Genomic DNA, 15,333 nt, shown 5'->3' on the forward strand with positions numbered 1-15,333 from the left:
GGATCCTGGCTTTGATGGATGTATTCAAGCATATATGTCAGCGTACGCTTACGAACAGAGCCTGTGAGATAAGGAGCTGTGGCGGTCCTTGAATTATGACCCTAATTTTGATTAAATCAGCCACTTGGTGCCCCCCCCCCCCCCCCCGAGGATGTCTGTAGCAAAAGTGCATTGACTACCAGCAAGACGGGCGAACGGCGAGCGAGCCGGGGCCGGGGGGGCTGGGGGGCTGCCCGGCCCTCCCGCCACCCCTCGCAGCAAGTCGGTTGTTCTACAAGTTTGTGCTATTTTGCATCGTTAGGAAACTTCAAAGGCGCGGAGCGGGGGGGACCCTGGGCTGAGGCTCAGCTCCACAGCGAACACGGGTCGCCCAGAGGAAAAAAAAAACCTGGCGCGGCGGGGGGGGACGACGGGGCGACGGGACGGACGGGCTGACCCGCGGCGAGGGCGGGAGGGGCGAGGGAGGAGGGGTTTGCGGGGACGGGCGCCGGCATAAGAGGCGGGGAGCCCCCTGTCGAGCCGCGCCGTGCCGAGCCGAGCCGAGCCGAGCCGAGCCGTGCCGTGCCGTGCCGTGCCGTGCCGTGCCGTGCCGTGCCGTGCCGTGCCGTGCCGTGCCGTGCCGTGCCGCTCCGAGCCGAGCCGAGCCGAGCCGTGCCGTGCCGCGCCGAGCCGAGCCGAGCCGTGCCGTGCCGTGCCGCGCCGAGCCGAGCCGAGCCGTGCCGCTCCGAGCCGAGCCGAGCCGAGGGGATGGAGGAGCGCTACAGCAAGGCGGAGACCCTCGCCCTGCGGAGGAAGCACATCGGGTAGGGGCTGCGGCGGCGGGGCGGGGGAGGAGGAGGAGGAGGAGGGGAAGGTCTCCGGCGGCTGCACCAGTCGTGTCCCTCGTCCACCCCCGCGGTGACGGCGGCCGGGGGCTGCCGGGGAAGGACGGGACCTGCCAGCCCTTCAGCTTGCCAAAGCTTTGGGCCACTTCATTAAAGCACAGCACGTCAAACGCTACTTCACTTTTTTTTTAACACCAGCCAGCAACCAGAATGTGGTACCCAGGCGTACCTCTAAAATGCTGCTGTGCAGGGCTTTTTGTGAATAAACTGCACGCTTCTGAAAAAAAAAAAAAACCCAAAACAAAAATCTCTGTTACATGAAGCTGAGGAGATTTCTTAAGTCGAGTCTAACTGGGGGGAGGCTGCCTGCAGCTGCGACCTGAGCAATAGTCCTGGCTGCGTGTGTATCTGATCCCACTGTATTGCAATATTATACTATTTCCTCCTTCTTCAGTAGGTGTTGCCAAGTGAAAAATAAGTCCAGATTGTTAAAACCAGCACTGGCTATTTGCTGATTGCATCCTGAATGTGTGGAATGTATAGAAAGCTCACCAAAGATTCATAAAAGTCGTGGCTTTGTAAAGCATGCACATCAACACCTTTAGGGGCCAGCTCAATGTGAGGGACCCTTGCCTGTGCAAGATTGTCTGATTGGGCTGTGTTGAGTGAACAAAAAGAAACTCTCACAGAAAGGACTGACACCTAACAGAAGGAAAACCTGTAGTCAAGAAATGGCCAGTGACGATGATGATGTGCGCTGCTTTTGACGTGTACCAGAGGAGTAGCCAAAGATGTCAGAAAAGATCTATGCAACAGGGCTAGAAACTATGAGAAAGTAATCGACTTCACTTTCTAGGGGTCACATTTGGGCTTTACAAGTTCATAATCTCAATGTATCTGACAATAGGGATGTGTGAGCAGGACCGTCTGAGTTACCTGGAAACAACTGTGTTTATCTGAGGCCATATAAACAGCACTAAAAGTTCAGAAAACTTTCCTTCTGCTCAGTAATATTGTTCAAGATAACTACATAGCTGGCATGTTCTCCAAGGGGGGGGGGAAGGATGTTTAGAGAATACTTTGGATAATTATACGAGCAACCTGAGTTTTGCTGGAAGCCAGTGTGATTTAGGTGCTTTTAAGAAGCCACTTTTAAAGATTTTATCCAAAGCAGTGAGGATGAGATACCAAGATTTTTAGGACCTACTCAGCACATCTGAAAATAAAGCCTGCGAGGCATTAGTGTTTTGTTCTTCAATGTGACCTCTATACAGTACAGTCATCCATTGCGTAATGTATTTTTGGCGGTAGTATGAAACAATGCTTAACAAATTTATTTTATTCCGAGCAAGTTAATTGCTCATACATGTTTGTAAGGCATGTAAACAAACAGCTACAGCCTAGAAACGCAGCAGGAAATATATGCGTATATGTATATAGAAGGACCTGGCATGACTTTGCAGTCACTGTGCTTGTGTGAAGCTGCTTGCAGACAGAGCCATGCTTTTAAAATGCCCTTGTTAAAGACCTATTTCTATTCCCACTGTCCCTGGGCAGGTACGTGGTGGACGTTTTTGATTTCAGCAAGAGTCTGGCTTGACCACCATCTGCACCACTCTCAAGCTTTTTGCAGAGGGAGGCAGTTGCCTCCAGAGCCGCAAAAGATCAACCCCCTTAAAAGTGAGAGGGTGAGAGCTGAGAAAACTAAAATGGTATTATTTTATACTTCATTTTTTTAGGCCTTCCTGCAAAATTTTCTTTGACAAGGACCCTCTGAAGATAGTGCGTGCTCAGGGCCAATATATGTTTGATGAGAAAGGAGAAAAATACTTAGACTGTATCAACAATGTTGCACATGGTAAGCGGTTTAACTTGTAAGACTACTTCTATTCCTTCATTTCTAATACGGATCAAAACATACTTGTTCCAAGTGATGATGTTCACATTCCTGCTCTGTCCTTGCGTGGTTCAACAACTGACTGCTTGCTAGTAATAACTAATTATTTTCTTCTCTAGTTGGCCACAGTCATCCACACGTGATAAAGGCTGCAACAAAACAGATGGAACTGCTCAATACAAATTCCCGGTTCCTGCATGACAACCTTGTTCAGTACGCGCAGCGTCTTACAGCCACCCTGCCCGAGAAACTCTCTGTTTGCTATTTTGTTAACTCTGGGTATGTCCGAATATTTTTGGTTTTTTCATGATGACTATTTTGCTCCCGCTTGAGATGGACATTCAGAACAGCTCGGTCTAGATTTTACTAAGTAGGACTTAGTAATAAACAACAGAAATATTTCCAGTACTGATCGAAGGACCTTTCCTATTTGCAGCTGTCATATTTAGTGTGATGGCTCAGTGCAGAAGAGCCAAAACATGAAACTGGTTTGCTGAATGCTGCGCAAAAAAAGGGGGGGAAAAATCAAGAAAAGCAAATTAGACTGAAAATTGGTGAACATTATGGCCAGATCAGTGCATGCTGCCTGTCAATTGACCCATGACCTTGAAAATGAGTAACCTTCTTTAGGGACTCCGTTTAGTCTGTGACCACTTACGTTGCCAGAACAGACAACCTGCAGGGACTTGTGAGCAGAGGGGCTGCTACGGGTTAGGCTGGAAGTCTGAGGCTTCATCCAGGGAGCAGATTTGCTTTCTCTGCTGCCTGATGGTGCAGGCAGTGGGCAGGACAGAGCCGTTGTGGAGGCCGGGAGGTGGGGCTGGCATGCTGTTGCTTTTCGAGGGTTTGCGGCTGCACTGCGCGCTCAGCTTCAAAGCAGTTTCATTTGTACCAAGAGGAGGTAAATGTCTACAAGCAAACTGGGGGAGGGAAAGAAAGCATCTCTTTGTTTGCTATTTGTATGTACAAAGAGCTGTTTTTTCTTTGCCCTCTTACATGGCATTTAGTCTCAACCTTAGCACTGTAATCTGTATAGTAACAGAGCCTGCTGTGTTGATTTATTATACTCATGAGTGCGTTCCTCCTCTTCTGTGTCAGAATACCATTTTAATTGGAAGCATTTCCTTACTATTTGGTGGCTGTGTCTGTTATTACGCAGGTCTGAAGCAAATGATCTTGCTTTACGACTGTCTCGGCAGTACCGTGGGCACCAAGATGTGATCACCCTTGAAAAGTAAGTACATAGAGTTTAGACTAGCTTATGTGAACGCAGCCAGCAACTCCTGCCATTACTTCAAAAGTGGCTTTGCAGCAACCCCCTGCTGTTTGTACTCCACTGCCCGCCGAAAGAAAAGCCTTGTTGCTTTCATAATAGACCAGGTCAGGATATCCCTTTTCTACATTTGGATAAACACAAGTTTTGAAGATCTCTGAAAAATAAGCTTGTCAGTCAACCCAGAAGGTCAATCACCTGTTACAGGGCACGTCCCACAGACACTCCCAAAGCAATTCAGGCCAGAGACTTGAATGTTGGTTTTCAACATCAATGAGTGGTCTGGTCACTGGGCTGCTCTGGAAAAGGGCATTCTGTTTGTCACGCTTTGCTGGGCATGTCTCTTTTTGTACACATAAACATTCAGTGGTCAAGAAGAAAGGTCCTGTAGCTCTGCAACAGTGCCGCACTGATGCTCAGCTCTCCTCCAGTGAACACAAGTGCACACCCAAAACCAAGCAGCTCCAAAATCAGGAGACACCGAGAGGGCTGTCATCCATGGGGAAGGTGGCTGACTACGCCTCTGGGTTTCCCTAGCCTAGATGCAACTGTAGGGCTGGTTATGCTGCTGTAGGGCTGGATCTTCTTCACAGGTTGTGATTAGAAAGTCTGGCCAGAGCAACTGCAAGAGCACATGTCTCTGTCTGAATGACACAGTGCTTGACTCAGCTGTGCTCAGAAACCTCCTTAACGCACGTGGCCGAGATTTGGAACCACTCAGAGTAGCTTCCATTAAGAGAGGCTGAGGATGGAGCCGGCTCTGACACTGTTTCACTGCAATGTCTTGTCCTCCTGAACACATAGGGTATTTCTTTGCCCAGGTCCCAAGGCTCTGTAGGCTTTTGCCATTGGTACCATCCCAGTCAGGGTGGGCTTTCTGTCCTTTCTTTGTGTCCTTTGGCAGATTTTGCTGACTGGCTAGTAGAAAGGTCTAAAGAAGACAAAGGAGTTCAAAAACATCCTCGCTACCCGATGTGTGTGCTACTCTGAGATTGTGACACATCTTTGATTTGGTTTGAGATTCCCTTTGCTTCATGTTTATGGCTGAACTAAAAGGTTTATTCCCTGAGTGAAGCTGCTACATGCTTTAGGTTCAGAAGGCTCTGTTTCCTCATTTCTAAATCAAACTGGTCTCAGCAGTAACCAGCTTTAGCATGCTCTGCAATATAAAGCTTTTATATTCAAACGCTATTCATCCTTATCCTGAATGTGGCTTCTGCCAAACAGTGCAGCCTGTACGGCCTTCAGGGCAGGTAGCGGTGTGATGCTGCATAAGACCCTCACCGTCCGATGCAATGCACGCTCTTGAGAGTCTTTGCAATGGTTTGGGGTCTAGCTTGCAAAGCTCGGGTTGGCCAGAGCGGGTCCCACAGGTTGGAAATGAGGGAGCTGGAGCCACCCTTCATCTGCTAGGTAAGGCTGCTAGGGCAGCCACCTTAGAGGTGGTGCAGTCCAGAGGACATCATATTGGTGTCTCCCCATGCTGGCACTTGATTTTGTCTAAGAAGAAAAACCTCCTGGTTCCAGTCTTGCAAGTGAATTACAGTCAACAGCAATTTCTCGTTGCCTTTGAGAGAAAGACTGAGTAAATTAAATCAAGATCCCTTCACAAACAGTGCTACTGTCTTGCAGATAGTCGCTTATTCTGGATTATTTATGGGCACAGTTGTAAATTTAGCTTTTCTATACATTTGGTGAAAAGTGACTTCGATATTTAACACTCATGCAGTGCATACCATGGCCATGTTACATCTCTGATTGACATCAGTCCCTATAAATTTAATCAGCTGGGAAAGGACAGCAAGAAGGAGTTTGTGCATGTGGTAAGTGTGGTTTTTTGCTTTTGTCATTTTTATGCCTGTTAATGCAGCATATTGAATTACCCATTTGTGGTGTAAATATACTTTCATTCTGTTTTGCTGACGCTAAAGTGCATATACTTGGCTGTTTGTCAGTGGATTAAATACAGCAAAATTGTTTGCTTTTGGATTTCTGAGAGGGCATTCAGCTGTGAGGCTGATTTCCTTCATAGTGCTACAAGTTTCCTGAGTCACTGCACTGTGTAGTTACACAGGTTGAAGAAATTAGCCAGTATCTGTTGTGTTGGTTTGGCTAAAGATACACAGGACTTCTGAGTCTAATGCCAAAAATTGGAAAGGCAGACCCCACAAGTTCACACAGATCTTGGTACAGAGCTCATGGGTGTTCAACTGAGCGGAATACGGTTTGATTTTCAGCCTGAACTTGTATGTCTTACAAAGAAAAAAGTAATTCTCAGCCCAGAGATGTACACCAAGCAAGCCTTTCTTATCTAGACCTCCTTGCGCTAACCACGCTGCCGAAGTAGTATCTGCCTTTTTATACCACTTACTTTCTCTGATTTACTGAACCTCTCCCAACATTGTTTGTAGAGGCTCGAAGGTCAGATTCATACCATGATTAAGATGCTGGAAGGGAAGTGACAGACTGGAAAGCCCCATTCGCCAGTTGCAGAAATGGATCTTTCTGCAAGAATCTGAAATAAGATGATAATGAGGACTCAGTATTGTGTCTTGGGGAGAGGAGGGACAGTCGTGAAAGGTGGATGAGGTAGATGATGGTTCTTTCAACAGTTGAGTCCAGTAATGTTGAACATATCACAGGCATGGCTTGCACTTAAGCTCCTGTAAGCATTTTTGCAATTCCATGCAGAAATTCAGGCTGTACTAACTCCTATTATGTGTCTGTGTGGAAAGACACAACCACAGATCAATAGAAAAGAAAGTAAATATTTCATAGAAGGATGGGCTTAAAAAAGAAAATAATTGGTCTTTTCAGGCTCCTTCTCCAGATGTCTACAGAGGGAAATACAGGGAAGACCACCCAGATCCAGCAAGTGCTTATGCTGAAGAGGTGAAAAAGATTATTGAAGAAACACAGAAGAACGGACGCAAGGTGTGTGCTTTGTGCTCTAGAAATGCTGAGGCTTCATCTAATAAGTGTGGCATGGGGGCATGAAACAGGCAACTAAGGTCATGTTTCTTTACTCAGTTTGTCTTTCTTCCCCCTGCCCTTCATTTTTCTATGGTGGATTCTGTGTTTAATATGGTCCATATTTCTACCTGATGCTTTTATCATAATTTTTCCATGCATCAATGAAAGGATCAATAATACAGCTGTAAATAAGCAGATACAACCAAAGAAGTTTAATTTCCTATTTTATGCATCAAATCACTAGATTGTGAATATCTTAGGGCAAGCTTTGAGGTTAGCTGAGAAACTACATCACAAATTCCACCAAAGATACAGAAAAGTCTCCAGGACGTGGAGAAAATATGTTAGATAAAATCTGGATACTACATTTCTAAGTCTAGTAGCTGAAGATAATTTTGGAGTTATCTAAAAAGGTGAAGCTTTCAATCGCATACAGTATGACCTTGATAAAAACAGACAGGTTCTGAGCAGGTTTACCTAGAACATGTGTTAATGTTTTGTGTGATGGCGTTAGTGTTTTGAGACATGTAGGGCTTGATCCAAAGCCCACTGAAGTCACAGAAGACTTCAGTGGAGATTGGAACATGTTCCCTTCTAGTCCAATGGACTTAACATCACTCTTCTTTTAGTTTCTTCATCAACTTTTTTTTATTCTCTACTAACGGATAGTTTTCTTTTTTCTTCCCTTTTTTCCTTTCTTTTGCATATTTCTTAGGTTTTGGTGACATAGACCTGTGGCAGGACAAGTTGTGCTAAAGGCTAAGCCTCACATGCTATGGGAAGCTTCGTACTCTTTCGCCGTAGCATGCTTCTTCAAATATAGTGTATGGTTCTTTACACGTTACTGCTCGGCCTTGTTTCCAGGAAGACTGCACCAGCCCAGGGAGACCTCTTGATGCTCAGGGAGGGGTTCACAAGTGGTGTGGGGATGCAAGCCCTTAAATAGCAGACTTATGCTGAGACTTTGGGGTAATATCGTATCTCTGCTGCATAGACCTCTGCTGCTGACAAGAAACGAATTTTGATGTTCTGGTGTATCTGATCCACTGCTCTTACCCTTCCTGACTTGAAATAACTTTCTTTTTCATTCCTAGCAACTGGAATTACTTCACCTGTAGAATTTTTCTCCTCTTTTGTCAAGAGCTTCCTGCTGACATTTTACTTGTGTAGTTATTTGCATTAGGCAGGGGTGCCCAAAGCATAGCCTCAGGTCATTTTACAGTTCAGCTTCTACCCACCTCTGCCTGGTGTTCAGAATTAAACAAAAAAGCTGACCACCATGAACACCCGTTACTGCAGAGCCTCGGCATTAAGCAAGTTTCATTAGCCGCTTGGGGAAAATGGCAAACACTGTTGTGAGGTCTCCTGCAAATTGAAATTTCTAAATAAATTTATGGAGCTCCCAGGAGCCTCATCCAACATCCACTGACACCAGTAAGTGTCTTCCAGTTCAACAGCTGTAGGACTAGAGCATAACGGAGGTCCTTGTATTCCCATCAGGTTGCAAAGGTGGCCCTGGCTACTGCAAATTTGGGCACCCCGGATTACAAAACGAATAAATTCTTTAGCCATAGCTGTTCTCAAGAGCCCTCAGTTGTCCAACCCACTGCGCGATTAAATTAAAGCACACATTTAAGCGTTTATTTCTAGACTGTTAGATATTTGTGCAAAGACCAAGTAGATGAACACAGCGCTCATCTGAGTTTGTTTTTTGTAGATTGCTGCCTTCATAGCCGAATCCATGCAGAGCTGTGGAGGCCAAATAATTCCACCTGTGGGCTATTTCCAGAAAGTGGCAGAGTACGTACATTGCTTCAAAAGGGCGTAACTGGTAAATTAACCAAAGAAACAGGTTTTTCACTATAGGCTTATCCAATCAATTCAGCTATAACACTCTCTTGTTCTTGGCTGTGGTTCCTTTGTACTTTTCGAAGAGTATGATTCCACTTCTATTTTTTATGGAACATCAGCTAACTGATTGTTTTTAGGTGGATAATTGTTTTCACTTTTCTATCTTTAATCCTCAGACCATAAGTTAATGGAAGATGAAGTTGAACCATCATAGATATAAGTCTACAGTACCGTTAAAGTACCCCTATTTTGCATCAAAATATCAGGGTTTTTTTTCTTAACATTTAGCAAACTAAAAAGTTTATCAATTTAAATAGCTATAGCTGTGTTTCAGCAGCCACGTTCTTTCTTTTTTTCCTAAGCTGGTTTCACACAGAGAATTTCAGTAATACAAACTCCCTTGTCCTAGATTAGTGCTGCCGTGCACATCTGGGGTAGGCAGTCATTCAAGCTATTCTGTTTGTTTTCAGGTACGTGCGCGCAGCAGGTGGAGTATTCATAGCTGATGAGGTCCAGGTTGGCTTTGGCAGAGTTGGGAAGCATTTCTGGGCATTCCAGCTGCAAGGTGAAGACTTTGTGCCTGACATTGTCACCATGGGAAAGCCCATTGGCAATGGCCACCCTATGTCTTGTGTGGTCACAACAAGGGAAATTGCTGAAAGTGTTGGTGCCTCCGGACTGGAGTATTTTAATACAGTAAGTTCGTAGGTTTGCCTTTTTTAGTTCTGGTCTGCATTTAGAAGTTAGAAGTTGTTCAGGTGGTTCAGCTAATATCTGCATCCACCACTGCATCACATTACTAAGAGCACGAGTCAACCACAGTCTAATAGCTAAAAGGAAGTGGAGAGGCTTTGAAATACACGCTGTACCAAGTGGTATATCTTAATATATGGACCAGCACTAGCCAGTCATGCCAGCTTATATCCATACAGATAAATTCTTCCTTACTTCTCTCTCCCTCCTCTGAAATGTTGACCATGTAAAATTCCATTCTCTGGGAGCGGCTCTGTGCTAGTGGGGCTCATGGCTTGGCAGACCTTGCTCTGCAGTTGTCACCTAACAAAATAGTGACCCTTTACCGGAAACATTTGATCTGTGTGCCTACGACAGAGGAGCAGCTTTCTTCTTGTTTACTGAGTCTTCTTTCTGGTCTTGTGAGGGAGCCTTATTCCCAGCTACCATCAGTCCCGTGGCTCTCAGTGGAGTGTATATCCTCCAGTTCAAGAAATACCAGATCTATCACTCACTGCTCTTTACAGGAGCATTTTGCCTGTACATGCAATTATCAAACTGTGAGAGCAGCTTGAACTCTTCAGCTGTGAAATCTTCAAATTACTGAAACCCGAAGCGGAGGAAGAGGGAGGCCCTCCTTGGGCCTCTTACACTGCCCAAAGTGTGGGGGACAGTGCTCCACAAGCCTGCACAGCACAAAATCCCCACCTCTTCAAGATTTCCTCAGGAGATGCCAAGCATGAGAGGGCAAGTGAAAACTATATGGATAGAAGCAGATGAATGTTTCTGACAGGTTTTGTTTCCCTATTTGTCTTTACTATCAGTTTGGAGGCAATCCAGTGTCTTGTGCTATTGGTTTGGCTGTGCTGGAGGTAATAGAAAAAGAGGATCTTCAAGGAAATGCTGCACGTGTAGGAAATTATCTCCTGGAATTGCTGGCTGAGCAAAAGGAGAAACATCCTTTAGTGGGAGATATCAGGTGGGTGCCTTACAGCAATGTCAGAGAAGAAAAAATAACTGTGCTAGAAAAATGAACAAGTTTGGGGTGAGGGGAGCACAGAAACATTACATCATGATTATGCTACACCTCTTTTATAAAATGGACTGCCCAAAATTGATACTGTAAGGCAATATATTTTTAAAAAAAGTTGTCCATCCGTCTGCTTAGTTAATTATAAGCGTAGCCAGTAGAAAAGCTCTGGGAGAGAGTAGGAGAAAGAGCTATCTGTGAACAATAGCCCAGTTGTCAGTGCACTGTTGGGATGATGGAGACCTTGTTCAAATCTCTGGTCCATTTCATCTGGAGATGTTAGTGTGGGTTTTCCTTATCTCATGTTACCACCGTGATAACTGCCTTCAGGTTTTTTCAGGGGATGGTTTAGGTTGTGAGTTTTTTTTTAGTTTTGGTTTTGTTTGGTTTTGGTTATTTGTCTTCCGCAGCTCCCTGGCTTGAGGTTTGTGGGACAAGAGAGAAAGAAAATGATTCTATTATTCTTAACTGGGCAATCAGCCTTAATGAGCCAGCTGAATTTATTTATCCAGAAATATCTGTTATCCCACTTGATCATCTGAAGTAGCCAGTGCCAAAAGACAACCAAAGATAAAGTCTCCTCTCTTTCCTGCTCCTGCCCCGCTTGCACCCCAGGGAAGGGAATTGCAGTTGTTAGAAACAGGTTTTGCATTTGCAGCAGAAGGCTTGGGTTACTGACACTGGATTTCACTTGTCTGTATTTATTTTTCTCTACTCCAGGGGTGTTGGATTGTTTGTTGGAGTGGATCTGGTGAAAGATCAACAAAAGCGAACGCCAGCCACAGCTGAAGCCCTTCACCTGATTTACAAGTAACTGTTTTTTTAAAGACTATGTGCAGTGATCAAACCCTCTTAATATTCCCCAACAATTACTCATTAATGTCAGTTTAAATTTGTGTAGCTTTTGATAGCATAGTACTAGAAAAATAAAAGTTTCAAAATCTAACTCAGCCAGAAGGGTCTGGCAGGACAAAATATAGTTTTATACCAGTGTCTAACACAGATGTTTCCTCTTCCCACAGGCTGAAAGAGCATCAAATCCTTCTTAGTGCAGACGGACCCCACAGAAATATACTAAAATTTAAACCACCGATGTGTTTCACAATGGAAGATGCAAAACGTGTAGTGGAGATAATTGATGCACTTCTGACAGGTATGTGTGCTTTAGTGCTCAAAGGAACACTCTTTGTTCATTTCCAGATGACCCGTTAGAAACACCAGCCTCCATAATCTAGGCCATTACACGTAAGGGAAAGTAAACAATTACCTTTCTTACCACTTGTCCAAACTGCTGTTCTTAATGCCAATTACTATAAATAAATAAAAAGTCCCATACATACTTCATCCAAGCTTTTAGGCAAAATCCTGCTTTTGATCCTTTCTCTTGCAGACTCAGTGTTACTACTCATTTCTGGTCATATATGCTATACGTTAAGAAGCAGATATATTAATTCAGCACAGACCTGAACACACTGCCGAAACACTGGTGAAACTTTCCATAATGTGCTCTACTTTTTTTTTTTCAACTGGAGTACTGGAACATGATTATCTCACTCAAATTTAGCCTGAAAGTTTTCAGGCTTTACTTACCTTCTACCTGGGGACCAAGCCTGGGGAAAATAACACCAGGTATACTGTTAGCGTAAGGACTTTCCAAGCCCATTCTACACTGAACGTTCCCATCTCCTGAGATTATAACAAATGAAGTTAGATTAGCACGAAGCTGCCGGGCAAAGGCAAAATTCAGCTCTGAAAGGTCTATCTGAACCCCCATGCTACAGTCAAGCTGCTGATTTTGTTCTTTTTTCTAAACACCCCCAAGCTACACAGTCCTGATACATTAATCACATTGCCTCAGAAAAATGTTTTAGGAGGTAATCATCATTCTTCAGTTATTCTTCTGTCTGGAAGAATAACTGATTAGGTATTTTTTACTTCAGTCAGCTGATAAATTGACTGTATGCTTAGTTACTCCTGGTTCTTTTTAATTTATTTTTTTTTTTTTTAGAAATGGAAGAGGCAACTGGAATGAAGATAGAAAATAACGCATCTACAAACGCACAGTGTAAAAGAAAAGTAAGTTCTGAATTTCTTTTAACTATTATTCAGATCAGTGTTTGGCAAGGCAAGTATAAATTACTTTGGTAGAGCACACCTTCATTTTTGGTGGTGTGAGTGGTTCTGTGCTTGGAAACTGAGCTCAGAACATAACCTGCTACTAGAAACCTGAGATGATTCTGTTACTGGGGCAAATCTAAAAAAGAGCTGAGTAATACAGACCTGCAATGAGAAACATGTTATAGACAAGCCCCTCTGCCTTGTGTTCATACAAGACCAACAAGACTTTGGCTGCCCAAAATTGTGAGCTCAGCAGCCAACAATTTTACTATTTCTAGGTATTGCATGTTACTGATGCATATTTGACTTTCTAAGCAAGGCTTCAGCCTGGAAGGTGTCCAAGTTTTCAGAGACTTCCAGGATTTCGTTTCCACCATAGCTCTTGGAGTATGAATGGCTGACATGCATCCAGATTAAGACTTCTTAAATTGCATCCCCAGCTTTACATAAATTGTGTATAATTTCTCACACCCTTAAAAACAAATCACCCACTGTCTTATAGGAAAGCTTGCTGAGCTGTCCCTTGGTGAGTTTTCTGGTGATGCTGCGAATGGTGGGAAGGCAATAGCTCAGTAATTAAGGCAGAGACCCTGTGGGTTATTGGCTATCTAGATTATGCTAGATTTGTGGTGCAAGCCTCCTCTTACAGACGTTTGTACGCATTCAGTTCGATTTCTTTCAAAGCTAAGAAATTGTGCCACTAGAAGAGGAGAGTCAGGCAGAGCTACATAATACGAATCAAGTCCAGTGGCTGCCTGTTGGAAGACATGCACGTGCCTTCACTGACATTTCATTTCTGTTTCAGACAACTGAAGGGAGTTCTCAATCAGAAGGTGCAAATGAAAGCATCAGCCATATGAACGGAGCTGCCTGCAGACAAGAAAATGGGCTTTATTCTAAAAAGTGCTCAGTGGCAAGTAGAAGAATAAGAACATAAAGAGGGAAAGTTTCCTCATTCTGTTTGATTTTGTGTCTGGCTTGCTTTTGAGATGAAGACCGCTATAGTCTGACTCCTAGAATCTGTTTGAAGCCTAGTCCTGCCTTCCATAAACTGTCTGAATTCCTGTTAGCTTCAGTAGGAGTTTAAAATACCTTTGCAGATACATGAGAACTGCACCATGTGGCTCAAAATCTAGATGTGACAGACCAGGCAAGTGATACACAAATACCTTGGTACTGATTGCAGGCTTGACATAGGTGCACAAACTCAGTGAAATCTGTGGATTTACCAGTATTACACAGAATCTTAATTGCTTAACCACCATACAAGCAAATGCCAATCCTATTAAGTTTAAAATTATATGCTTAACGTGCTATTTTTATAATATTTTAAATTTCAATATATAATATTGAGATGTTAATTGCTTTCCATGTTTTAATGGCTACATTCACAAAACAGTGCTTGAGAGAGAATCATTATTATCTTCCAGTGTAACTTAGGTCCTATGGACCGTATTCCCAGCTGATGTAAATTGGTGCAGCCTTGTTAATGTCAATGTTGCTCTACCAAGAGTCTACCACTGTGTGTGTAGAGACATGATGTTTATGCAGGGCATTCTCACTCTATGCTCAAAGAAAATGAAGAATCTGGATCCTAATTTTCTATAGATAAAGCAGCTTTTATAGATAACTATTTATAAAGAGTAAGATTTTATGATTTTTTTTTTCCAAAATTTATGTATTGAACCCTCTCAGTCCAAAAAAATATGCAAGTAAAGTATATATCATTTCAGACACACTGATTGATTGAATTTAACCTGAGGGTCTCTCAAAATGGGGTTCCCAGGAACAGCCCAGCTTGCATTCCCATGGATTTCAGTTGTTTTGACAGTCATGGGAATTACTGCCTGATCCTGTTGTAGCAGTGCTGTTACTTTTTGTCAGTGGTGATGAAGAGTTGCATACCAGTTGCATGGGATCCTGACACATAAAGGGCTATGCTAACATTTGATAGATTACTAAAATGAGAGGACCACTGCATAAAACATGCACGCAATCCCTTTGCAGCCACTGCTTATCTGCTGCGGATACGCTAGCCTAAACTGCTTTCTTGTCAGTGTTAAATTTCAATGAGAGAGCTCAAGCCCTGCTTCTCTTTTTTAATATGTGCACAACTCCATGCTATGGAAGACACTGAGGGCTTTACAAATGGTTCGTACTTCAGAAAAAATAAAGACAAAATGTATTTCCTCTTCAATCTTAATACCCTAAGTTCTGCTGATATGTAATTGCTGCTAATGACCCTACTGATATGACTGAAAACTGAGCACCTTATCTAATTTCATGTTTTCCACAATTAGCTATATTAATACTGATGTTTCCAGTGTAACGTCTTCCAACATCCTCAAGCTGGCTTATTTTCTGTTTCATGATCCTTGAATAGTTCTTCCATAAAAATAAATCTCTTATTTGTAATTATGATGTCTTCCACAAAGAGTTTTTTTGTTTTAGTTTTAATTTTCAGTAACACCTATTTGATGAGGGAAGTAACTTCAGTTTTGGCTGGGGGTTGTCTCCATGCTGAAGCAGATCTGGCTAGGCTGTGTTTCCCTGAGGCCCTACACGGCCCTCAGCTGTTGGCAGATCTTACCCTCCCAGCCAGATGTTACCTCAGCTGCCAGAATTCTGCCCCTGC

At 43.6% G+C, this 15,333-nt stretch overlaps 1 protein-coding gene across 1 annotated transcript; it reads left to right on the forward strand.

Moving 5' to 3' along the window:
* Positions 1–505: 505 nt before the first annotated feature.
* ETNPPL (ethanolamine-phosphate phospho-lyase) lies at positions 506–15,116 on the forward strand. The gene is made up of 13 exons (XM_075090679.1): positions 506–803; positions 2,564–2,682; positions 2,841–3,000; positions 3,881–3,955; positions 5,724–5,817; positions 6,812–6,928; positions 8,685–8,767; positions 9,289–9,514; positions 10,375–10,529; positions 11,301–11,390; positions 11,603–11,733; positions 12,589–12,656; positions 13,504–15,116. Exons 1-13 carry the CDS (start codon positions 748–750, stop codon positions 13,633–13,635), a joined length of 1,506 nt encoding a protein of 501 aa, XP_074946780.1. The 5' UTR covers positions 506–747; the 3' UTR covers positions 13,636–15,116.
* The last annotated feature ends 217 nt before the right edge of the window (positions 15,117–15,333 follow it).

The sequence above is a fragment of the Phalacrocorax aristotelis genome, chromosome 4 (genome assembly GCF_949628215.1).
Source record: "Phalacrocorax aristotelis chromosome 4, bGulAri2.1, whole genome shotgun sequence".
NCBI classification, from domain to species: domain Eukaryota; kingdom Metazoa; phylum Chordata; class Aves; order Suliformes; family Phalacrocoracidae; genus Phalacrocorax; species Phalacrocorax aristotelis.